The sequence below is a fragment of the Capsella rubella genome, unplaced genomic scaffold (assembly GCF_000375325.1).
Source record: "Capsella rubella cultivar Monte Gargano unplaced genomic scaffold, Caprub1_0 scaffold_8, whole genome shotgun sequence".
Classification (NCBI taxonomy): domain Eukaryota; kingdom Viridiplantae; phylum Streptophyta; class Magnoliopsida; order Brassicales; family Brassicaceae; genus Capsella; species Capsella rubella.
Window position 1 is genome coordinate 8,357,036 of NW_006238916.1, and position 24,452 is coordinate 8,381,487.

The window sequence follows — 24,452 nt, forward strand, 5'->3', positions numbered from 1 at the left end:
TTCTTTGCGTCAGTCAACTGAAAAATTGAATTGTCCCTCTGGACGAGGAATCCATAAATCTGGGAAATTAAAAAACATCGTGATTGAGACGAGGAGGAGGACACGATTCTGATGAACCGTAGAAGAAGCTAAGAAACGTGTTTTCATTTGTTGTTGCAATTCAAAAGATGATGATACATTGGTTCAAGCAGCTGCGATCGGCGTTTGGGGTCGCGTTTCTGTGGCTTGTTTGCCTCGTTTACTTCACTCAGGTCTGTTTCAATCTCTGGAATCTTTCTTTCTCTGGCTCGTTTACGTTTGCCTCATCTGAAAATGGCGATTCTCGTTGAGACGAAACAGTCTCGTTTGCAGATTATAGATTAAGCAAGGAATCATTTTGTCATTTGTTGTTCTAATTACGCGAAATCGTAATCTCGTGAATCACATGTGATTAGGGATTCGAAGATTTAAGGATGTTTTCAAATTGGAACTTCTGACACGTTCCTCTGTTTTTGCGTGTTTTGAGACGATCACCATTCATTTGGTTTTGATAATTTCGTGTTATTGGTGATTAATGGTGAAGGAGCTTAGGATTAGCTATAGAAATATGTTTTTTTTTATTCCTTTTTTTTTTTTTGCGGGGATTGGGAAATTGATTTGCTGTTTTTTTTGGATTTATAGGGATTTAGATCGTTTGTGTGGACAGCTGTTTCATACCAGCTCAAAGACAGGCTTCAGTTATCACCATCAGCTTCTCAGTTTGTCTTTTCTGTAGCCTTTTTTCCTTGGAGCATTAAACCATTATATGGGTATGTATCTTCGTGACCAATAAATGAATTCAAGCTAAATTGACAGTGAGTCTTGGATTGTAGTAATGACATGCTTTTTTTTTTGTTTCTCTTGTGATTTTGGTAGAATCATCTCAGATTGTATCCCAATTGGAGGGAAAAAGAGGACGCCGTATTTGGTGATATCGACTGTGCTTTCTCTTGTGCCATGGCTCTTGCTTGGTCTAGATTCAACTTCTCGAAGTTCCAGTCTTTATCTGATGATTTTCTTGACTGTACAAAATTTGGGATCAGCCATGGCTGATGTTGTGGTAGATGCTATGATAGCTGAGGCAGTAAGACTAGAGAAGTAAGATTCTATCTGCTTTAGTTTTGGAAACACACGTAGGATCATAGTTTAATGTACTTAGTTCGTTAGTTTAATTGTTTATTCAGGTCCTCGTTTGCTGGAGATCTTCAGTCTGTCTCATGGTTTTCTATGGCTGTGGGAGGAATATGCGGTAGTCTATTAGGAGGCTATGCATTGACCAACTTGAAGATAGAAACGATATTTCTCCTTTTCACGGTACTACCGGTGCTACAGTTACTATCATGTACTCTCGTTGAAGAATTCCCTGCTAACAATGAACCACTGCCCGAGCTGTTGGATTCTAACGAGTTTGAAGAGAAAAGCAAGATGAGCAATGATAACTATGGAGATACGAATAAGTCTAATATAAGAAGAAGGAAGGGACAGAAGAAAGGTAAAAAAGGAGCTTCCAATGGAAAGTCTGAGACACAGAAGAAGCAATCAAAGTCTTTAGCTTCACAGTGGTTCCAGTCACTGAAAGCAGCCACTTTTGGTTTGGGCCGTGCGTTCAAGCAACCGATCATTTTGAGGTATTATATTCGATACACTTTCTTGAATAAGTCGCTGTCAAGTGTTTCTTTCTCATTTAATTTTCTCCACTTTTACAGACCAATGGCGTGGTTTTTCATTGCGCATATCACTGTGCCAAATCTCTCTACTGTCATGTTCTATTACCAAACCGAGGTCTTGCAATTGGATGCTTCATTCCTAGGAACAGCCCGTGTTGTTGGTTGGTTAGGTCTCATGCTTGGCACCTTTATCTACAACCGGTATCTGACAAATATGACTCTACGCAAGTCTCTCTTGTAAGTCTAGATATTTCCCACACACGTCGTTGCATCTCAATAATTTCCTTCTTTAAGTGATCTAATCAATAAAAACATCATCACAGGTTTGCTCACATCGGTCTGTCTATAACGATACTCCTAGATATGGTTCTAGTATCAAGAGCAAATGTAGGCTACGGAGTTTCAGACAAAACAATGGTGCTCTTCGGATCAGCTCTAGGCGATGCCATCAATCAACTCAAGTACGTTGCTTTTCTCCTTCTTTGTTTCCTCTAAAATACGTACCTTGAAGAATTTACAATCTCATAAGCATGCTTTTTGCTTAAACGGCAGATTCATGCCGTTCTTGATATTGTCTGGTCGTCTATGTCCTCCTGGGATCGAAGGAACACTCTTTGCACTGTTTATGTCGATAAACAACCTAGGAAACACAGTCGGGTCGTTCATGGGAGCAGGATTAGCTTCACTTCTGGGAATATCTTCAGGATCATTTGAGAATATGTTTATGGGATTAGCCATTCAAGTGTTATGCACTTATATTCCTGTTATGTTTCTTTTCTTGATTCCCAAGGAAGCTACCGGAGTATCTGGATCGTAGGCCAGAGAGAGAGAGTAAAAGCTAAAAGTTCTCACTAGAAAAGTTTTAGATTAGAGTTTTTGGATTAATTTGGGCATCGGATTTTGACGTTCTTAACGGCTTGGAATTGCTACACATCAGATACACACAGTGGAGAGTTGTTATATAATACTAAAAACTTTATACAAAATTTTGTTTCTTGTCAATACTCAATACAATAGTTCAATCCAAGTATGGGTAATGGAATTTACCTTATTAACTTTCCAGATGAAGTTAACAAGTAAAAACAGTTTATGTTGAACTTTGGGGGAGGAGAAAGTGAATTTTTTTGGCCCATCTACAGTTGGCTATACAAAATTGAGATTTCAAATCCGGTTCACCGGTTTACAAAAAATAAAATGAAACTACTAGGTTCACTTAAAATAAAAGAAAAAAAAATCAAAAGAATATATCAGAGCCAGGTTTCGATCCTGGGACCTGTGGGTTATGGGCCCACCACGCTTCCGCTGCGCCACTCTGATATTTTTGATATTGATTTCATATATAACATTATTATAATTAAAACGTTTTCATTTATACTCAATTTCATGAAATGTGTGCTTCGGACAACAGTTTCTGGACTGAGTTCTTATGAATTGGTTCGATAATTTCAGAGTCAGACACTATGGAAGATGTCTATTTATTATTAGAAGTATGTTCATTTACCTAAGTTGGATATTTATGATGGTTGTAAATTTGTAATCGGTAAAGTTTATATAATACCAGATTTTTTTTTTTTTTTTCTTATAAAGATCGATGATGGTCATAAAGATGGCACACGTCCGTTGGTTCCTCTGTGTTTCATTGTTTTTTTTTTTTTGGGTAACAGGTTCCAGTGTGTTTCTTATGTTTATGCATCATGGAGCTGATACGTAAAAACTAAAAACTCGTACCGACTCTTCTTTAGTGTATACTCAATTCAATTCACTCTTTTCTCGTGTGTGTTTTGTCATCTATAATATATACATGAAGAAACAAAATCTTTGTAGCATATAGTTATCCTTAAAATTTTCTAGCATATGTATGTATCACGAATCATTTCTTTTCACATACAACATATAATTAAGAAATCCAGATTTTCTACTAAAAGAATTGTTCTGCATTTCTTAAGGGGTGGACATTTCAAATTTCGGTTTGGTTCGGAATATGGTATATATAACAAATTAGAACTAAAAGTTGTATAATTTGATTCGGTTTAATCTAACGGAGACCAAGTGATTGTAGAAAACCTACGAAAAGTTTCTAATTTGTGATGATGCATGTCGGATCATGTCGTACGTAAACAACCTTAACCAAGTATTTGATTTCGTTTGGTTTGAAAATTCGCATATTTGTCTTGTAATTAGAATATTTATAATGGAAGAAACGGCGACAACGTAACTATTAAATTTGCACGCCACTTAAAGCATACATACTTCAACTATGTACACGTTATATAAGTGACGACGCAACGTACGTAACTAGATTATGACATTTGATCCGTGTATGTTGCGGTGTACGCTAAATCCTCTCTCTATCGTGGTTATGTGTTGTTAGACAATTGTGGCTCATGCATATTTCGTTGATGGTCGAATCTATACATTATGACCGTAGTTACATATAGAATGTTGTTCTTAATAATATACTGTATTTAAAATTATTTGAATGATGTGATGAGTACTGTTATGATATGAAAGAAATTATGTACATGACAAACTGATTTCTTTGTAATCACACTACAGTAAATATATTTTCATAATCGTTATAGATCTTTTCAAGTAAAGAAAATATTTGTGTCCATACGTAGAGACATCATAAGGAAAAACAAATTAATCAATCCTCTAAGGCTATAATCTATATATCCAACCTATTAATTAAATCACGTATGCATATTATTCTGAACATAGTTTTATAAAAAATGATCAAATGATTCTGATTGTAAATCCCAAAATTTCTGAGATTAATTTTCCTAGTTAGCAATTTTTTTTTTGATTTTTAGATGCAAAATATAAACATCATACATTGACTTGGGCTAAAATCTATATTTTTCTAATAAAAAACTACTTACACTATTATAAAAAAATCTGCCTCAAGTTTATGCATAATTTCGTTCATACAATATACATAATTATGATAGAAGTATGATCAGCCGCATAAAATTAATAGTTCCAAAATTATAAAACTTGCCACTTTGATACGGAAGTTATTATTATTTTCAATTTATTTTATTTTATTTTATTTTCTCCAGACTTTTTGTGTTTTGTTTTTGTTTGTATTAATATAAATATATTTGAGTTTGATATCGTGGAGAGACTAGGAACCCAAAAAAGTGAAAAACTGAACATGGCGTCTTCTTCATCATCGTCTTCTTCGATTCCTTCTCTGTTCACCACCATCCTCGTACTGTTTCTGATTGTATCAACCGCTGAATCGGTGAAATCGCCGTTTCATCCTCGCGATTTGCTTCCGCATTTGCCGAGACAAGTCTCGTGGCCGATTCTAAACTCTCTCTATGGAGCCGCTGATCTGCTTCCTACTTTCATCGGAACAGCGAGTTCAGAGAACGATTCCGTTCAGTGGAAAGGTGCTTGTTTCTATGAGAACACTGCTATGTTGGAGTTCCATAACAAGTCTGGTAGCGAGTTTGGTGGAGGCACGCTTCACATAAAGGTGAAATTGAAATTGAAATTGAGATTGAAGTAAACTCGATTCGATTTTGTTCCTTTGTCACCTGCGATCGTTTTGTTTGCTTGTTGTGTGGTGTTTATATATTGGGCCCTCTTCAATTTTGACTTTTCAAAAACTACTATTGTTGACCGTTAAGTCCAGAAATTTTAGGGGTTTTGGATCCGGGAATTCTGGAGAAGATTCGGAATTGTATCTGTTCTTCTTCTTCTCTAATTGGTACTCAAAATTTTGGATTTTCAAATCGTTTTCATGCTTATGTTGGAGGCTTCCATTTGGAGCAATCTGTCTTAGTTCTGTAGTTTCTTACTTTGGCAGCGGATGGGAAGCTATTTTCTAATCAATGGATTCTGAAGTTGATTTTGTTGTTGTGTGTTTATATGAAGGCGGATAAGGCGCATAGTTGGACTTGTATGGATCTTTATGTATTTGCAACTCCGTATCGTGTGACATGGACTTGGTACTTCATCTCGAGACACCATACTGTGGAATTTCCGGAGTGGGATGGCAAAGCTGAGTATGAATATGTAAGTTGTTGTTATGTTTTGTTTGAATTCTGTTGCCATATTGTTTTGGTTTCTTCATTTAAGGATTTCATGTCTATGTCTTTGGTTGATGCGTTTTGGGTACTTATTGGATCAGGTTAAGAACAAAGGGGTATCAATATTCCTTATGCATGCAGGGATGTTAGGAACACTTCAAGCACTGTGGGATGTTTTTCCTCTTTTTACCAATACTGGGTGGGGGGAAAGCTCTAACCTTGCGTTTCTCGAGAAACATATGGGAGCGAATTTTGTACCTCGCCCTGAACCATGGGTTACAAATGTTACAACTGATCAGATCCAATCTGGTGATCTCCTGGCTATTTCAAAGATCCGTGGGAGGTGGGGTGGTTTTGAGACCCTTGAGAAATGGGTGAGTGGGGCATATGCTGGTCATTCCGCTGTTTGCTTGAGAGACTCTGAAGGGAAACTTTGGATTGGTGAGTCAGGAAATGAAAACGAAAAGGTAACTACACTTCAAAGTACTGCCCAAAAGTTAAGTTTTTAACTACAACAAGATTTATTTTTGTTGAAGGTTTCTCTTTTGGTTATAGGGAGAAGATGTAATAGCGATATTACCATGGGAGCAATGGTGGGAATTTGAACAAACAAAGGATGACTCGAATCCTCAGATCGCATTGCTACCTTTGCATCCCGATGTTCGTGCTAAATTTGACGTTGCTGCAGCGTGGAAATATGCTCGCAGCATGGAGGGTAAACCATATGGTTATCACAACTTGATATTTAGCTGGATTGATACTATTAGTGAAAACTACCCGCCTCCTCTTGATGCTCATCTGGTAGGTTTTCTTTTTCATTTCTCACAGTTTTGGCCTTGAAGGATGAATGCACTTTCTAATTGGATTATATTTGAGCTTCTCTTTCAGGTTGCATCTTTCATGACTGTTTGGAGCAAAATGCAGCCTGAGTATGCTGCTAACATGTGGAATGAAGCCTTGAACAAACGACTAGGAACAAAGGTATTAAAATTTGTGCTTGTTTCTATATACCTTACGACCTGTTACTCCTTCATCAATAAAAAGCCTTTTTCAGTTCGATTGTTAATTCTGAACATCTTCATAATTCGTCGGTGATTATGTTTACCTAGTGCTTGTCCTCATTTGAGATGGTCTTAACATTGATTCTTCCGTACTTTTTTATCTTCGATATCTGTATATGATTCTCCATTTTTATCTGCTTCTATAATCTGTTTTTTTTTCCCTTGTCCTTGTTCTTTCTCTTCTTATCTAACATGGTCTAAATTGCAGGGTCTTGATCTTTCTGATGTGCTGGTCGAAGTAGAGAAGCGCGGATCCTCATTTGATAAATTACTGACAATTCCCGAACAAGATGATTGGATATACAGCGATGGTCCATCAACCTCTTGCATCGCCTTCATCCTCGAAATGTACAAAGAAGCTGGTCTGTTTGGTCCACTTGCTAGCTCTATTCAAGTCACGGAATTCACGGTAAGAACCAATACACAGTCTCTCTTTCCCTTCCTGCTCGCAAAACTCTACTGACCATGGGTTTTTTTTTTCTTCCTTCAATCTGCAGATCAAAGATGCTTACATGCTTAACTTTTTCGAGAACAATGCAAGTCGTCTTCCTACATGGTGCAATGACAATGACAATGTGAAGCTTCCTTACTGCCAGATACTTGGGAAATACAGAATGGAACTTCCTGGTTACAACACCATGGAACCATACTCGCACATGAACGAACAATGTCCAACTCTGCCTCCTAAGTACAACAGACCAGATAACTGCTAGAATTCAACTCTTATCTTCTTCAGATGTCTGTTTGATTTTAGGAAAAAGTTAATGTAATACCGTTGAAACTCGACAATTACTTTATCTGTTTGTATATATCATTCAGGTGTATAGCATCTGTTCATCAAGTAACTGTTTGGATATAATCCAGTGATACACACAAATAGTGAAATAGAAATTAAAATTTTATCTTTTGAAAGCTTCAACATACTCATTGGTGTTGTTTCGGTTCAAGCTTCTCTGATACACACATCACTTCAGTGTTTCGTTGTATGTGTAATTTGGTTTTGGCTTTGAAGACAATAACACAATTTTCATCAATCTCAAACTTTAATTCCGGTTTAGTTTGGTTTAGTTGGATTGAGCAGGTCTGAGTTCAATCTCATCTTTCTCGTACAGAAATTTTAGCAAAGCTTGACGCTTTCGATTCCTATAATGTGCGTGATGTTATCAGGACAGATGATGGGCCATGTCGTGGCCCGAACTCAGCTGATACTGTCTCGAAGTAACTTCGCCGATTGCATACGGTGTCACGGCGTGAGGGTTTCTAAAACCCTAAAAATGGGGACAAAGCGACCAACTTGCCCTTCCTGCGATAAACCAAGCCAGCTCTGCCTCTGCAAGAAGATGCGAGTTCCGTGTTTCGATAATGAGGTGAGTGTTACTATTCTTCAGCATAGTCTTGAGAGAAAACACGCGCTTAATTCAGCTCGAATCGCTAGATTAGGGCTTAAGAATGTTAGTGTGACCACTGTTTTCGATGTACATGATGAGGCTGAGTTCGTAATCAGGGTTATTGGATCGGGTTGCAGCAAAATTGACACGAACCATTGGGATTCTGATTATAGGGTAGAGAATGGAGCTTCCTTTGAACTTGATGATAGCTCAAAGTTAGGTAGTGGCAATGTGGAGAACTTAGAATTTGAGAAGAATGTGGTGGTTGTTGATCATGGAAGCTTTGGATTTGTTGAAAATTTGAAGCTTTCTCAACATTTAGGTGCAAGTTCTTGTCGGGATTCACGGGTTATAGATAAGATAGGTTCTTGTGAAGAAAGTAGATCAGAAGTTTTGATAAGAATGTGTATGAAGAAACATGGTGTCATCAGCAATTTCTCACACTCGTTGATGCTCGAAACCAGTGTAGAGAATCCTAGTTTTGATCATATATTGGCTTCTTCTGCCGCCATGGATGTCTTGAGAAAAGGGTTTGTAGTAACAAAGTTTTCAGAAGGAAAGCTAGAGTTTGAGCTCGAGGTTCCTCCGGGATCAGCACTGTTGTTTCCAAGCGAAGAATCGGTGAAGATCAATGATCTTAAAGAGAAAGACGAGTTGAAGCTAAGGAATCTGATTGTTCTTGATGGGACATGGTCAAAGGCCAGAAGAGTATACCTTGAGAATCCATGGCTGAAGATTTTATGTCTCCATGTGAAACTGGAGATTGAAGGTACAAGTTTATACAAAGAAGTTCGGCGGCAGCCAAGAGCGGGATGTTTGTCAACAATAGAGAGTATAGTATACGCGATGAAGGAGATTGGAGAAGATCCTGAAGGTTTAGATAATATGTTGAATGTTTTTGAATCCATGGTTGAAGATCAAAGAAGATGTAAAGATGAGAACTATCTGAAAGACAAATGACTTTGCTATTTGTAACAACATGTAAGCGTTGAACAAAGATGATTCTTTTAATAGTTATGCTAAAGTTAGTGTCAAATTTTGAAATTTATGAAAATAATTAGGTGGTGAATAATAGAAGGAAAATTAGTCTGGTATAAAGCAGGAAACTTTTATATTTCTGGACCAAAATGTAAATTAGGAAACTATACATTGGTCAGTGAAACTTTTGGTAGCTTCCAAATTAAACCATACGAGAAGCGGTAAGCGAAGAAGGTGGAGAGTGTTTCGTTTCCGAATGCTTTCAATTCGCAGAAGCTTAACCCTAGCGAAAGAGCCAATAGATTCGTTTTTGTTGTTGTGTAATCTCCGAGCTCGATTTGTAACTACAGATAACTATGATCCACCATTTTCGCCGCTCTCGAAACCCGCTAAATCTTCAGAGAAGAAGAAGATAACGCAGCAGGATCAGTCGTCGGAGCTGGTAAATAAACCGACGGTGCCGGCGATTTCAGACCTCCCTTTCGATTTTAGGTACTCGTATTCAGAAACCAACCCGGAAATTGAACCAATTGGATTCCGTGAACCGAAACGGTTTTCTCCGTTCGGACCGGGACGATTGGACCGGAAATGGAACGGGACTTCCGCACTGGCTTCGCCGGAGATTGATCAGAGCCAATGGGCGGAAGATCGAGCCAGAGTTCTCGGCGAGCCTTTGACAGAGGAGGAAGTTACGGAACTTGTTGAACGGTATCGGCATAATGATTGTTCACGGCAGATCAATCTCGGTACCATTTTAAATCTTTTTGCCTAAATTATTTAGCTTTGAAGTTAGTTTTGTTGATGAACTGATTCAGCTTCATAGTTAAGAGCTTTCGTGAATGTTCTTATCATGATGGTTTGCATACTCTTTTTGTTACATATTTATGTTGATATCGCTTGTAACTTTGTTATATAATCAAATCTTAAGAGTTGAGCTTTTGAGACATTGAATAACTCATGTGATTGGTCTCTTTGAAAACTTATTCAAGCAAACTGGTTTTATGATTTTTTTGTGGTATCATTGTCAGGGAAAGGTGGTGTGACTCACAACATGATAGATGACATTCATAACCATTGGAAGAAAGCTGAGGCAGTGAGGATCAAATGCTTAGGAGTACCTACTCTTGACATGGACAACATATGTCTTCACCTCGAGGTGTCTATTATTAGATTTCAAGAACACGGCTCTGTTTTCTTCTTCTTCTTTTCCGTTGATCTAATTTTTGAAAGTGGTCGTCCTCATCTTACTATTGTTGTGTTTTTGACAGGAAAAATCTGGTGGAAAGATTGTATACAGACACATAAACATTCTAGTTGTGTATCGGGGAAGGAATTATGATCCGAAAAATCGTCCCATCATACCACTCATGTTGTGGAAGCCTTATCCACCAATATACCCAAGACTGGTAAAGAAAGTCGCCGATGGGTTAACATTTGAAGAGACCAAAGAGATGAGAAATCGCGGGCTTCATTCTCCTGCCCTGATGAAACTTAGTAAGTAGTTACATTGGTTGCAAAGTTCTTGGTCGCATTGTTGGTATTTCCTCAATTTTCATTGGCTTAATGTATTGGATTCAGCTAGGAATGGTGTCTATGTTAATGTCGTGGGAAGAGTGAGAGAGGAGTTCGAAACAGAAGAGATTGTGAGACTAGACTGCACTCATGTTGGGATGAGTGACTGCAAACGAATCGGTGTGAAGCTAAAGGTATAAATAACTCTGAGTGGGTTTCTTACTTGCTTTGTCAGATTCTGCGAGATTCTTTATGGTTGAACTTCAATGTTGTGATAAAAATTTGCAGGATCTGGTTCCATGTGTTCCCATATTGTTCAAAGATGAGCAGATCATACTCTGGAGAGGGAAGATGAAGGGTGAAGAAGGGTTTGTTACAAACTTTAACCCAGAACAATGATCATGTGACCTGAACAAATCCAACTGTAGACTAAAACTTCTTCATCTATACAACAACATCTTAAACTTAGATTCTTTATCAAGAACTAGTCACACACTCCCAGATCCAGCAAAATCTTGGTTGATTTGTATATTGCATTACAACTATCCAATGAAAAAAACTATGTATTTCGGTTTGATTTTAATTTAGATTAACATCGGTCCAGTACTAAATTGTTGATTTGTGAAATTGACAACTAGTTAATTCCGTCCTGAGCTCGTAATTTGAATATTTTGTAGTATCATTATTGATTATTCTTATCGCCGGTTCAGAACCTAACCGGTCAATCGTATAACAACTACTGGGCTGAGATGAAAGTTAAAAGAATTGGGCCTATAAGAAATAGCCCACACTATGATACAGTCATGACTATTAAGTATAAAGGAAGTGAGACTTTTGACGTGCTCGGTGCTTCATTTTCATTTCTCTTCCCCGTAGCGATAGTTAGGTTTTTTTCCCGTTGTTAATGATGCATCAGCCACCGTCAAACGCCGCCGGAGCAGGACAGATACCATCGGGACAGCAGCAGTTGTGGATGATGATGCAGCAGCAGCAGCAGCAGAGGCAGTCGGCGCCGCCACTAGGTCAACAGCAGCAGTACGGAGCTGGATCTCAGAATCCAGGTTCCGCTGGCGAGGTCAAGTCGTTATGGATCGGAGATTTGCAGCAATGGATGGACGAGAGCTACATCATGGGCATCTTCGCTCAATCTGGAGAGGTAATTTTACATTTCTTGATAATGAAATCTTGGGAAAATCGAGAAGAACGTACTAGACAACGTAGTTTTAGTCTTTTTGTTATCATGTAGACGATTGGAAAGTATTTTTCATCGATTAGGGTAATCATAGGCTCATAGCAATAGAAAGCTTCATTTTTTAAGGTTAGTGATGGTTTGGTGTTTTCTTTGTTGTTCCAGGCTCTATCAGCTAAAGTCATTCGTAATAAGCTGACTGGACAATCTGAAGGTTATGGATTCATTGAGTTTATCAGCCAATCTGTAGCTGAGAGGGTTTTGCAAACTTACAATGGTGCTAAAATGCCGAGCTGTGAACAGACGTTTAGGCTCAACTGGGCTCAGGCTGGTGCTGGAGAGAGACGCCAGACTGAAGGGGCTGACTACACAATTTTTGTAGGCGACCTTGCACCTGAAGTCACTGACCAAATGCTCACTGATACGTTTAAGAGTGTTTATGGGACTGTCAAAGGGGCAAAAGTTGTGATTGACAGGGGAACTGGAAGGTCCAAAGGGTATGGTTTTGTCAGATTTGCGGACGAGACTGAGCAGATGCGTGCCATGAACGAGATGAATGGTCAATTCTGCTCAACCAGGCCTATGCGTATTGGTCCGGCTGCCAATAAGAATCCTCTTCAGATGCAACCAGGTATGTTTTATATACAGGAATAGTGTGAGTATGTTGAAAGGTGGTATGAAGATTGCTTGTGTTTTAACCTGTTATGTTGAGCTTTGTAATTGTGTGTCTTTTTGGTTGATGTATTTCTTTCTGATTAGTTAAGTTTGTTCTCTCAGTTCTGTTGAACAGTATAAAATGGAATTTTGGTTTTTGCCTTTCTGCACTTAAAATGAATTTTAATGTTGTAAAGCATCCAACCACTTATAAAAATCAGCTCATGTTGTCTTAAAGCAGGAGAACAAGTGGCTCTCTTTGGGGGGAGCCTGGAACTGATTTCAGCTGAAAATGATACCACCTTATTGCGTGGCCTCATTTAGGTCAGTTGGTTATGTTATCAGTAGAAGTTACATACAAGTGGCTGTTATTAGCCTACAGTTTCACATTCCTTTCCAGTTCCTTACTTATCACTTAGAAGTATTTTATTTTTGAGGCTTTTACTTTCAAATAATTCTTTTCTATTTAGCTTATTTTTCCTTCTTTTATTCTGAGTCTTACGTCAAAGTTAATACCTCTTCTCTAAGAAGACTGGTGAAGTTTTTTCTTTCTTTGATAATAGTATTCCTCTCTAGATTTGTACTATTATACCTTGGCGAAGCCATTGTTCTGCAAGTTAATTACTAGAAGCTTCTTAAATAGAAAAATTATGATGTGTGAAGATTTTTGGTCCAATTATTTGCCTGGGTGTTGACTCCCACAGGCACTTACTATTTGATATCTTTGCTCAATGATTTGTGTACAACTTACTTCAGATTCTCCTGATCATGATTTTTGACCTGTATGTTGTTTGGTTTTGGTGCTGATATCTTCTTCGGTTTTGATGTGATTGATTTTTGCAAACGTTGTTCAATTGAGCTTCTGTGTTCTGCAATTTAGTTTCCGTGTAGATTTTTCACCATGTCAGTTATTATTCTAGATCAATTGAACTTTAAGTCTCTCTTGAGTTCACCCATCTATTTATTTGCAGCTATGTATCAAAACACTCAAGGAGGACATGCTGGAGATAGTGATCCAAATAACACAACAGTATGTAGTTAGTTTTCTGTTGCTTTCCTCCAAAATCTCTAGTTTGTTAATTTCTGTTGCTTTCCTCCAAAGTCTAATGCGTTCTACTTTCAGATTTTTGTTGGAGGTCTGGATGCTAACGTTACAGATGAGGAATTGAAGTCCATTTTCGGTCAGTTTGGGGAACTAATTCATGTGAAAATTCCTCCTGGAAAACGTTGTGGATTCGTTCAATTTGCCAACAGGTAGAAAACATCATATCAGCCATTCAATATGTATACAAACCCGTCTAGTTCTTTTCGTGCATACTTTAACTCTTTGTTGTGCTTCAGGGCGAATGCAGAGCATGCACTTTCGGTGCTGAATGGAACACAATTAGGTGGACAAAGCATCCGTCTTTCGTGGGGACGTAGTCCTAACAAGCAGGTTGGTTTGGTGGTACCTCTTTTATCTTACATGCTTAATTTATCAAATCATAACTTTAAAACTTTGTTATCACAGCCTGATCAAGCCCAATGGAACGGTGGTGGTCCTGGTGGATACTATGGATACCCTCCACAGCAGCAGGGTGGCTATGAACCATATGGTTATGCACCTCCAGCTTCTCAGGATCCTAATGCGTACTATGGCGGTGGTTACACTGGCTATGGTAACTATCCGCAGCAACGACAGGTAACTCAACACCACTTCACAGATTACAATTTTTGTTGTGATTTACCACATGTTAGAAAGTTCTTACCATTTTTGTTTTCTCCAATGCAGTGAAAGATCAACATCAGCTTTATCTACCAATGTCTTGGAACAACCAATGTCTTGGAACAACCAATGTCTTGGAACAAACATGAGTCTTGATAGGACATAGACTAAGAGTGATGTCTTTTTATTTGATGTGAATTTTGTTTTGCAAATGAGTCGATCGTGGATTTGCTATGAACATATTGTTTGCTGACAGTTGGAAACTTTATTCTGTTTCATAAAAATATTATCCAAAATGATTGGATTACCATTTTGCTAGTGTGACAGACAACCTTTAAATCATCATCAAAATTGTTGCACTCTATATTCAATTTGAAAAGAGTCAAGGGTCTGATAGACAGATAGTATAGAATTTATTTGATTACAGTCAAAAGCCACATCGAATTTTATGAAGAATAGTACGTAAATTATTTTCTTCCAAACACAAAAACATGCTGAAATGCAATTCATTTTCTTCATAAAGTAGACAAAAGCATGAGTGCAATATCCCACAGGTGGAAAAAAAACCACAAAATTTTCCACCAAATAGATAAAAACTACACAATTGTTATCTCCGTATACAAAGGAAGTCTATTTGAGATCTCATATTATTGAGTTATCAATTTGAGAGCCATTTCTTCAAGCTCAGCTACGGAGAAAGAATCTGTGTTGATTTTTCCTCCCTCCTTTTCTTCGTTGTCAAATACGATTTTCTTAGCTCTTTTGCGGTTTCGTCCTGTTTCTTCTTCTGATGATCCGGAACCATCATGGACTACTTCTTCTTCGTCATCTTCTTCATCCTCCTCCATGGCTCCTCTCTTCCTCTTAATCTTCTGTTTCATTCTCTTGTCCCTCCTCTTTTCCCTCTCTACTTTCTTGTCCTCAACATCGGCTTTCCTCATTTCCGCTCCAACTTTCTTATAGAATTCCTTCCTTTTCTCTGAAAAAGACCACCAACCAATTCCTCATGCATTGTAAAAAACTGACACATTGTTTACTTTGTGGGAACAGACTAATAGGGATATGATGTAACTTAAGGTTGACGATCCTTTACCTTCATCAAGGACTACTTCATCCCCTGTTGCAGCAGCTAAACTTGCTAAGGGAGCCAAAGAATTTCCTTCCTCATCAAGCACAACCCTTGACCCAAATGGTCTGTGTAGATTGATCTTCAGCTTCTTGTTTTTCAAAACCCGAGTTCCCGGCCTGAAAATTCAAAGGAATTTATACAGATACATAACCATGAAAAGACTGGATCGAATGAATGATAAAATAGTTAAAGGAATGTGAAAACCATACATGAGAACCTCTTGCTTGGTTGATTTTTCTACTTCCTTGCCCTCTCGACTTGGCTTCAGAGCAAAATCCTCTTCCCCTAAATCTTCACCAAGAAGATCTTTTTCTACAACCGGAGATGCTTCATATTCCTGTGCATTCCCAGGCTCCTCCATAGCGATAGAACTTTCAAAGACCCCCTTTTTCTTCGTTTTAAGGTTTGTGAATCGGATTTTGGGAGTCATTGGCAGACCAAGTGAAGCAGAAAAGTTTTCAATCGACAGCTTTGCCACATCAAATATCTCTTTATCTCTTCTTTTGTGGATGGACCTCAAATATGTTATGAAGGCTCTCTGAGCAACACCTTGAAGATCTGGATACTTGACTAATAAAGCAGCCAATAGCCTAGAAACCTCCTGCAGCTTTTCGTTGTTTGCCTGTGTAAACAATTTTTTTTTAAGTCAAATGTTTGCAACCACAGTCAAGACTCAAAGAAAATTGAGGTCGGGATCTACTACCTTGATGAGTTTTACAGGCACTCTAGCTTCTTGTAGTCTCTCAATCATTTTTTCCTCAGAAGGTGTCAGAAAGAGGAGGGACTTCCCTTGAGTATTAAAACGAGCAGTTCGCCCAACTCGATGAATATAAGAAGCCACATCTTCAGGACAGTCCACCTATAAAATAAATAAAATGCCATCACATTTCACCCCGACAAGATCATAAGAGTGTTGTAGTTCTGAATGTGGGGATTCATACCTGAACAACCCAGTCCACAGCCTTCTCAAAATCAAGACCTCTAGCAAGAACATCAGTACAGAAAAGAACTGATTGTCTCTCAATGAACTGCAAGTACACTCCCATCCGTTTCTCCTGACTCATTTTTCCGTGAAGGCTCTTCAAAGGTATTCCAGGCCGGAGCTTGTTGAAAGCTTCATGAACAAATTTGACCTGCTCAAAATAGTGATTCCTTTATCAACACCAAGATAGAAAAACGTAGCAGAACGAAAGCAAACAAACTATCTCCATATTAATTATTCAAAGGAGAAGAGAGGTAAATAATCTAACCTGTTTCTTGGTAGAGAGAAAAACAAGAATCCTGGAATTAAGATGAGTTTTGATGAAGCTCCATAACATATCTAATTTCTTCTCCACTGGAACAATCATCACAGTCTGCATCAAGCTAGTTGGAGTAGCTGTAATCGCCTCTTCATGTACACTAATGTACTCAGGATCTCTCAAACTGAGTCTTGCTAGATCCTTGACTTTCTTAGTCTGGGTTGCAGAGAAAAGCAAAGTTTGCCTGTGCTTAGGCAACTGTGATATTATAGGATCCAACTGCCCCTTGAAAGCAGAATCCAGGACACGGTCGGCTTCATCTAAAATCAGAATCTGCACCAAAAGGGAACATCAATTAATGCATTTCAAAACAATAAGACTATATAGAATTTGGCAGACAGAAACATAGATAAAGATAGGGGATGCCCATTTCGTAGTGCTTCTACAATATCCTTATTTGCAAATATGGATGGTGTCCACATTATGATTATATATAGAGTTAACAACACAAAATGCCCAAATATTCTGTAGCTATCATTTTATTAGAAATAAGGAATAGTGAAAACATAAACAAATAGGGTCAAGAATACCTGAAGCTGTGAACATTCAAAGTTTGGGGTCTCGTCCATGTGCTGAAGAAGCCTACCAGGAGCACATACTAATATATTCATCTCATTAACTCGCTCCTTCTCAACGTCAACTCCTTCACGACCACCAATTAAGAGCCCCGCACTGAACTTATGAAACTTTCCTACTTTATTCAAAACATTGAACGTTTGAGCTGCCAATTCCCTTGTTGGAGATATAATTATACATCCCACTCCATCTTCAGGACTCCATCTCTCCCTATGTAACTTCTCCAGGATCTACAACACACAACCCACATCCATTAATATCTATTATAAACCAAACATGATCGACAAACAAAGCTACACACAGCAATGCAATAGCAATTCAAAATACCCAATGGTCAATCTCACGAACATAGAACAAGAGAATTCAAACGAAGCCTCACCGGAACAACAAAAGCCAAAGTTTTGCCCGACCCAGTTCTGGCAGCACCGAGAATGTCTCTTCCACATAAAGCATGAGGTATTGCAGCTCTCTGTACATCAGTCATATCAACATACTTCGCTTCTTTCAATCCTCTTTTCGTTTTATCCGAAATAGGCAACTGAGCAAACTTCCTTACACCTGCGTAGCGAGAGAAAACGGTGCCGTTTTTGCCATCTTCTAGCTTTCCGATCTTCGAATCTTTAGGAAGAGGACCGAATGAAAGTGGATTGGATCCTGAATCCGGCTTCTGTGATTCGATCCACTGGTTCAGAAGAGTTATCTCTTCGACTTCGTTGAGACGCATCTCCTTCTTCATTCCCCTAGTCTTCTTAGGCCTTCCCATCTTGACACAAACACAAAATTAGAGCTCCAGAGAAGCTATTGAATTTGCAGGAGATGATGGAAAATTAGGGTTTTAAGATTTCACAGAATCAGAGACGTAGCAGCCAATTCAAGGGTTTAACGAAGACGATGACTTCTTTTTTTTGTTAACTACCAAAAAGAAAAAGAAACTAAACCAAAATAGGCCCAATAAGGACAGATAAAAGGCCCAAATCTCAAATCTGTCGTCGTCTTGCGATACATATATATTACTCATACGCACCTGCGTATACCACCGGTCAGTGTGGATTTTTCCGATCAAATTTTCGAACGAATAGATTTGAATATGGCAATCGCGAAGAAACTGGAAGATGAGATCTCACGTTCGTCTCCTTCTTCGTCACCATCGCTGAGGGAAGCTCTGTTAATCTCTACTATGTGCATCATCGACTTACAAGTCCATGTGCATATCCAGGATGGCTCTGTTTTTTCTGGGATATTCTACACCTTCTCTCTTGAAAACGAATTCAGTACGTTTCCTTTGGGTTTTGATTTTGGTAATTTGTGTTTGAATTGATTCGAAAGTGGTTTTTGAATTGATTCGAAATTTGTGTTGGCGATCTCAGATACTTGAATTGGATCGTATAAAAATTATGTTCATTAGTGAATTGTCAGTGTGAATCATTTACATTGCTTCGTTCCCAGTGTTTCGATTTGTGTAGTTATATGTTAGCATTTTGGTCTGTTTCTGAATTGTACTGGTTTGATTCTGTATTAGGCATTGTTTTGAAGAATGCTAGACTTACTAAGAAGGGAAGAAGTAAATCGAATGTAGCAAGTGGGAAGATCGTGGAGACACTTGTTATTTTGTCTTCCAATATTGTTCAAATTGTTGCAGAGGTTGGTCTTTAAGATAATTCTACTTCTAGAGATTCGTTTTACGCCAGATAGTGTGAATTTTCATTTTGATTTTTTGTTCATAGGGAGTCTCGCTTTCGCCCAATGTTTCAGGCGAGATTGAGGGTGAAAATGTTGTCTCGGCCGTGGCAATTACTTCCGAGCCTCGTTCTTGTGTTGCAAATAAGTCCATAAATTCTGGCAATAACAGACGGGGCGCTAATCGTAGAAGGTAACCTGTGTAGTTGTTTTAAGTTCATATCCAGACAGATAAGTTAAAGACTGGGATTATGAATGCATCGCAATGCCACATTGTGAATCTTGTTTTTCTCCTTGCACTCTCTGTCTTTTACTTTTGTTTTGATTTACTCTATGGATTTGTAAAGAACCAGATGAAAGATTTGTTAATCTCTTTAACTTTTGAAACAGAAATTCCGCCAAACTTGAAAATCGTTTGGAAAATAAAGTAAGAACCTTGACATCTGCGAAAGTAAACGGAACCACAGATGCTTTGAAAGAGCCAGGGAGAAGAGATCAGGTTGGTATTGCACAGGTAGCTTTGTATTGATTGTTCTGTGGAATATATGTAAATACTTCTCCTCGTGTGGTGGGAACCGATGATAGTGAAGCCAGCCTCCATTTGGTAGAACGTAAAATTATGCACATGGTGTTCGGTGTCTGTAACGGATGACATTCAAGTAGATGCCTTGTGTAGTCATTATTAAAATTCTTGTCATTTTCTTCACTTTAGCTTTTACAGTCTGACTCCCTTTATTAGTCTTCACTCTCTTAATACGTTTTCCAATTTCCTTTTTTGCAGAACAAACATCATCCTATCTCTCTGAACCATCAACGGTATGGATCAACAGTATATTGTTTTGGTATAGAATTAGTTTCCTTATCTTTGTCTTTGCAATATGTAAACAAACTTCTTTGAAGGTCTCAACCTTAGCAATCTAGGTTTCTGACTACAGTTAAGCTATGTGTGTTTTGTGCTGCACTAGTTACTTTATATTTGACATATCAAATTCTAGATTTTTCACATGTTATCTCTCTGATTCTTGTATATTCTTTTCCTGACAGACAGACTGGATCCCGCATTTTGCAGCATAGTAAACAAAATACTGTAGTGCATCAGAAGGATAATGTTAGTATTGCACCTAATTAGTTATATTCTGTTTTTCAAAATATTGCTCAGCAGCGGCTTATTATTGTATTTACCTACTGCAGGTTGATCCCCAAAGCTCAAGTATTAGCTGTGAGTTCCATTTTTAGGAAATTGTGTATTTTAATTTTATAATGATGAATTTGGTTCTGCTCCCTTTTGACAATATACCATTATCTAACATGTTTATACTCAACTATCTATGTGTTATAATGACAGTGGACAACACGTTTGAACGTGTAAAACCGACTGAACAAGAGAAAACTATGCTGGGTCTTTCTAGTAATGGTTTTCATGATGCTGCAGAAAGGCCCTCATCAACTGAAAATTCATCATCACAGAGCACAACTCCGGATGAAAACTCAGAAATGACTCAGGTTTTGGTGGCATCTACAAATAGGATACCTAATCAGTCAACAGACCCTAACAAGAAAACTAAGGTTATTACAGAATTCTAATTGATCTCTCGCCTTCAGAATATACACTAGTTGCTATTATATCCTCAAGTTAGTATGTAATGCTCGTGTTTAGTTGTGCGGTTTGATGACTGATGCATAATTCCATCTTACGTAATTTGTTATTCTTCTTTGAAATCTAGGAGTTCAAGCTAAATCCTGGAGCAAAGACTTTTTCTCCATCTCTTGCAAAACGTCTTACATCAACTTATACTGGTACGACGCCTGTTGTTGCAAATATAGGTTATGTGCCGAGTAGTACTCCTATGTTACCAGTTCCTGAAGCTGGTCAACCAGAATTTGGAATCAGCCCTTTCTTGTCTCATGCACCTTCGCCTTCCAAGTTTGTTCCGTACACCAATTTGGCTGCTGGAAATGCTGGTGGTATATCTCATTTTCCCCAACATGTAAGTATTCAACCAGAATTGAGTTATCTACTATTCTCTCTTTATCTCTCTAAACATAACATTTTTAGAGGGACATATATTCACCTACAACCTCCTTTTAGCAATAAGTAATTAAATGGCTAAAATGCCAATAACAAGATTATGAAACAGTATCATCTTCACACATGACCGATGATATTGATATAACTTGATAAACATTAAACGTTAAATTCTTCTACTATTAGTTTTGTTCATAACCGGTGATTTAAAATCCGTTGCAATCAATGAATCATATTTTCCATTTGAACCCTTTTTTCTGCAGATGGTTGGACCTACTATTATCAACAGGGGACAGCCAAATAGATTTACTACTCAGTTCCATCCTGTTCAAGCCACACCAATGCTTGTAAATCCCAATCCTCAGGTTGTATTTCATTAACAACTCTGTGTCCTCACTTCTGTTAAAGAAATTTTTTTATAAGAACTGAGTTGTAGTGCATGAGTTTCTGAAAGGCTCTTTTCCTATTGTATATTCCAGATGATGGTCGGGAGATCAGGACAGCTTATGTATATGCAACCAATTTCTCAGGTAAGAATCCAAATGATTGGTTATTTTGTGAACAAAAAAAATTACATTAGCCTTACTGCTCACAAGAAACTCAAGTGTTCTTCCCGTTTATGTTTTTCTAAGGATTTGGTTCAAGGAGCACCTCATCACCCACATCCACCCCCTCGTCCTCTGTTTTCTCCACAACAGCTCCAATATCCAAAGCATCAAAGTAAAATATTCTTCTCTTGTCTAAGTTTAGTTCATGCTAAGACCAAAGAATTTGTTTTCATTTTAAGAATCTTCGTTTTTGGCAATACAGGTCTAATCGCAACTGGTCAACCGATGCAACTTTATGCTCCCCAACCATTTGCAGCTAGTGGACATCAGCCTTACACAGTCATGCCTACCGATATTCCAGTTATGCAGCCAACTTTTCCGATTAACCGAGCACTGCCAATTCCAGTTCCTAATGGTTTCTATGGCACAAAGTTTCTTTAGAAAGTCTTAAATTTTTTTCTTCATTACCTTATTGTTTGCCTCCCAGCTTGATAAGGCTTATATAATAAAGATTTTGATCCACAGTTAGTACTTAAAAGTTAAAGATTTCGTCTATTGTTTTGGATTCTTTTCTCTCAATGATATACAAAACTATTAGCTAAAGAAAACAGAAAGGCAATGAGCATTTTTATATAATGAATCACGGTAATTTTGCTGATATCTTTAAGCTAGACAATAGTTAGATTCTGTTTTCCTATTTCTGATTACAATGAAATTGAATCAGACTTTAAACTCTTAAAGGGTTTGCAAGAAGAAATCATCTTCAGGAGATCAATGGCCTTGAGGAAAATGGGTCTCTCTCACATTCTCCTGCACAGCCTAAGACAAATCAAACATGAATCTCTATAAAGAAAACAAGTAAACTTGGGATAAAATCGTTGGTATGGTTGGGTTTAGTACCTGAAGGAGTTCTGTCATCTTGCCTCGTCCGTAACTCTGCATGGGTTTCGGCATATGTACTGGATGGACCGGGTGTATCGCCTGCAATGGCTCAATAGACAGAGCCTGCTCATCTGACTCAGGTTCAATGGACTGTGCTGTGTGATGGACTGGACCTTTATTCATCACCTGTGTGAGCAGCGTCTCAAAAGGCTTGCCGTTACTCGCTCCACTTGCTTGAGACCCACTCTCGTTCTGCATGGGACTGTGGTGGACCGGGACACGCCCACCACCATTCTGTAGATGGGTAGGCTGAAGCATGACGGGAACCAAGTGATTCTTTGGATGAGCAGGCTGAATCGGGACAGGAACCAATGTTCTGTTTCTAACACCACTACCACGTCTCTCCCGGAATCTAGATTTACGACCTCGTTTAGCTGAGCCGTCATGATGCATCACATCACTGTTTCTTCTTATCATAGGAACATCAGGAGCAACGTCGTTATCAACCGATACAGGATCGCAATGACCAGGCTTGAACACCACACCTCTAAGCATGCTATCCGAGTTTCCAACCTTGACAGAAAGCAAGAACCCGGCTTCAAACGATGCCTCAATCACACCAGTAATCGGTTGTCCAACCATAGCTTCATAATCATCCCTCTGACGAAGCTGCTGCTGAGACCTGCTAAGCCCTGGAGGAGTAGTACCAAGAGACTGCTCGTTGGATTCTAGCTTCAAGTGTTTCCTCGGACGACCTCGTTTCCGTTTGGCCATTAAATCTCCGGAGACAGTGTGGTTGTTCTCCTCATGCCCTTCCTTCTCCATCTCTGTGAAGCTTTGATGTCTGCAGTAATTAGTGATTAAAAAAACCTCTCTAGACTATTCCTGTGCAACAATAAAGATACAATGCAAGTGAGGATCACAAAACCAACACCAGAGAGATCATCATCACACAAAATGTCAACCAAAACTGAAACAAATATCAAAGATGTGAAGTTTTAATTGAAATAGCAAACACCAACTCTAAAAAAAACCCCATTTTTCGGGTTTTCTCAAATAACTTTCACAAGCCGGAAAAAAAAAGAATCAGAGTAATTACAGTGTTAATTTGCAGACATTTCAACTAAAAACTAGGGATTTATGCAGATAAGATCCAGTAATCCAAACGAACATGCAACCATTTCTAAACCCTTAAATCAGGACTCCTAATTACAAAATCAAACCACTCTTATCAACAACAACACACACACACACATAAAAGCAGCAAAAAATAGCAAATTTAAAAGTAACCCTAGAATCAGAATCACATGAGAAGAACACTAAAAACAAAAAATATCGGATTTCAAAAAGAAATGACGAGTGAAGAAAAGAAAACACAGAAGAGCAAAAGTAATATTATTATTACCCGAAATAAACAAAACAAAGAAACGAAGCAGCGAAACAAAAGCTTCAAGCTTGTCCGTCAATTTCTGTGTAAAAACAAACATAGGAAAAAAGACAGAGAAAAAATTTACAGACATACCTCTGCGATTTTTCTTCAGCTTTTTCTTTTAGTCTTGTGGCATTAACAACAACGTTAGTCAAATAAGAGGAGAGGCTAAATGCGAAAAAGACAAATTTATCATTTGAGGGCAAAACAAAGCAAAGAAAGAAAGAAAGAAAAAAAAGGGCCGAACAAAAATTTAATTACACAGCAAACAAAACAAAATAAAATTTGTGGATTTGGTGCAAACCCTTATTATTCTCTGCTGTTTTAACTTTTTTGGTTTGGGCTTTTTAGTTTTTAGATAATGGTCCAATTAGTAACGTAGTTAAAGCCGTACAAAATAGCTGTAAGTTGGAGCGGTAAATTCTTAAAAAATAGCGTAAAACTGTAAAAAAAACGATACATAAAAACTGTAAAAAAGACAGAGAGTAAAATTTTCGAGTAACGCTCTTGTGATTGGTAAATAAGAAACCGCACAACTTGAACTTTCTATTACTTCACCAGTCACGCCCACTAATAATATCTTTTGCTTAGAGCATTTTTAGATACTTGTTTCTTTTTCTTTAAAGGTCACGTGAAAATCACGTGTACTGTATTCTTGACTTCTTCCATATA

At 38.1% G+C, this 24,452-nt stretch overlaps 8 protein-coding genes and 1 non-coding gene across 13 annotated transcripts; 6 read left to right on the plus strand and 3 right to left on the minus strand.

Moving 5' to 3' along the window:
- The first annotated feature begins 31 nt into the window (after positions 1-31).
- Positions 32-2,712, plus strand: LOC17876406 (probable folate-biopterin transporter 4). The gene is made up of 7 exons (XM_006280293.2): positions 32-251; positions 661-788; positions 895-1,116; positions 1,203-1,646; positions 1,725-1,922; positions 2,009-2,146; positions 2,238-2,712. Exons 1-7 carry the CDS (start codon positions 168-170, stop codon positions 2,500-2,502), a joined length of 1,479 nt encoding a protein of 492 aa, XP_006280355.1. The 5' UTR covers positions 32-167; the 3' UTR covers positions 2,503-2,712.
- A 218-nt stretch (positions 2,713-2,930) lies between these two features.
- TRNAM-CAU lies at positions 2,931-3,002 on the minus strand. Its single transcript has one exon. It is a non-coding gene; the product is annotated as a tRNA-Met (tRNA).
- A 1,627-nt stretch (positions 3,003-4,629) lies between these two features.
- LOC17875234 lies at positions 4,630-7,705 on the plus strand. The gene is made up of 8 exons (XM_006280189.2): positions 4,630-4,638; positions 4,795-5,169; positions 5,571-5,711; positions 5,827-6,192; positions 6,281-6,526; positions 6,614-6,706; positions 6,995-7,195; positions 7,284-7,705. The coding sequence occupies exons 1-8, from the start codon at positions 4,630-4,632 to the stop codon at positions 7,497-7,499; spliced, it is 1,647 nt and encodes a 548-aa protein (XP_006280251.2). The 3' UTR covers positions 7,500-7,705.
- Positions 7,706-7,934: 229 nt separating this feature from the next.
- Positions 7,935-9,198, plus strand: LOC17875632. 2 transcript variants are annotated; one of them, XM_006280513.2, is made up of 2 exons: positions 8,080-8,153; positions 8,291-9,198. In XM_006280513.2, exons 1-2 carry the CDS (start codon positions 8,149-8,151, stop codon positions 9,132-9,134), a joined length of 849 nt encoding a protein of 282 aa, XP_006280575.1. In that variant the 5' UTR covers positions 8,080-8,148; the 3' UTR covers positions 9,135-9,198. The 2 variants fall into 2 exon arrangements, with proteins under 2 accessions (XP_006280576.1, XP_006280575.1); XM_006280514.2 differs by having other exon boundaries at positions 7,935-9,198.
- A 149-nt stretch (positions 9,199-9,347) lies between these two features.
- LOC17876784 (CRS2-associated factor 2, mitochondrial) lies at positions 9,348-11,275 on the plus strand. Its single transcript, XM_023777556.1, has 5 exons — positions 9,348-9,898; positions 10,181-10,308; positions 10,421-10,646; positions 10,731-10,858; positions 10,953-11,275. Exons 1-5 carry the CDS (start codon positions 9,409-9,411, stop codon positions 11,061-11,063), a joined length of 1,083 nt encoding a protein of 360 aa, XP_023633324.1. The 5' UTR covers positions 9,348-9,408; the 3' UTR covers positions 11,064-11,275.
- Positions 11,276-11,512: 237 nt separating this feature from the next.
- LOC17876474 (polyadenylate-binding protein RBP45A) lies at positions 11,513-14,530 on the plus strand. The gene is made up of 7 exons (XM_006280545.2): positions 11,513-11,820; positions 12,019-12,484; positions 13,479-13,537; positions 13,631-13,761; positions 13,849-13,942; positions 14,018-14,188; positions 14,279-14,530. The coding sequence occupies exons 1-7, from the start codon at positions 11,569-11,571 to the stop codon at positions 14,279-14,281; spliced, it is 1,176 nt and encodes a 391-aa protein (XP_006280607.1). The 5' UTR covers positions 11,513-11,568; the 3' UTR covers positions 14,282-14,530.
- Positions 14,531-14,704: 174 nt separating this feature from the next.
- Positions 14,705-18,088, minus strand: LOC17875200 (DEAD-box ATP-dependent RNA helicase 32). Its single transcript, XM_006280001.2, has 8 exons — positions 17,598-18,088; positions 17,173-17,448; positions 16,592-16,915; positions 16,283-16,474; positions 16,045-16,200; positions 15,551-15,963; positions 15,306-15,457; positions 14,705-15,191 (listed from the first exon to the last, which is right to left on the minus strand). Exons 1-8 carry the CDS (start codon positions 17,979-17,981, stop codon positions 14,860-14,862), a joined length of 2,229 nt encoding a protein of 742 aa, XP_006280063.1. The 5' UTR covers positions 17,982-18,088; the 3' UTR covers positions 14,705-14,859.
- A 173-nt stretch (positions 18,089-18,261) lies between these two features.
- LOC17876664 (polyadenylate-binding protein-interacting protein 4) lies at positions 18,262-22,034 on the plus strand. Its single transcript, XM_006280234.2, has 13 exons — positions 18,262-18,489; positions 18,738-18,859; positions 18,943-19,088; positions 19,286-19,394; positions 19,677-19,711; positions 19,940-20,003; positions 20,087-20,114; positions 20,241-20,461; positions 20,620-20,883; positions 21,185-21,286; positions 21,401-21,451; positions 21,554-21,641; positions 21,732-22,034. The coding sequence occupies exons 1-13, from the start codon at positions 18,306-18,308 to the stop codon at positions 21,908-21,910; spliced, it is 1,593 nt and encodes a 530-aa protein (XP_006280296.1). The 5' UTR covers positions 18,262-18,305; the 3' UTR covers positions 21,911-22,034.
- A 45-nt stretch (positions 22,035-22,079) lies between these two features.
- On the minus strand, positions 22,080-24,031 carry LOC17874663. Of its 4 annotated transcripts, none has more exons than XM_023784729.1 (3): positions 23,874-24,031; positions 22,370-23,236; positions 22,080-22,288 (listed from the first exon to the last, which is right to left on the minus strand). In XM_023784729.1, exons 2-3 carry the CDS (start codon positions 23,174-23,176, stop codon positions 22,241-22,243), a joined length of 855 nt encoding a protein of 284 aa, XP_023640497.1. In that variant the 5' UTR covers positions 23,177-23,236; positions 23,874-24,031; the 3' UTR covers positions 22,080-22,240. The 4 variants fall into 4 exon arrangements, with proteins under 4 accessions (XP_023640497.1, XP_023640501.1, XP_023640504.1 ...); XM_023784733.1 differs by lacking the exon at positions 23,874-24,031 and adding an exon at positions 23,757-23,855; XM_023784736.1 differs by lacking the exon at positions 23,874-24,031 and having other exon boundaries at positions 22,080-22,279; positions 22,370-23,742.
- Between the last annotated feature and the right edge of the window lie 421 nt (positions 24,032-24,452).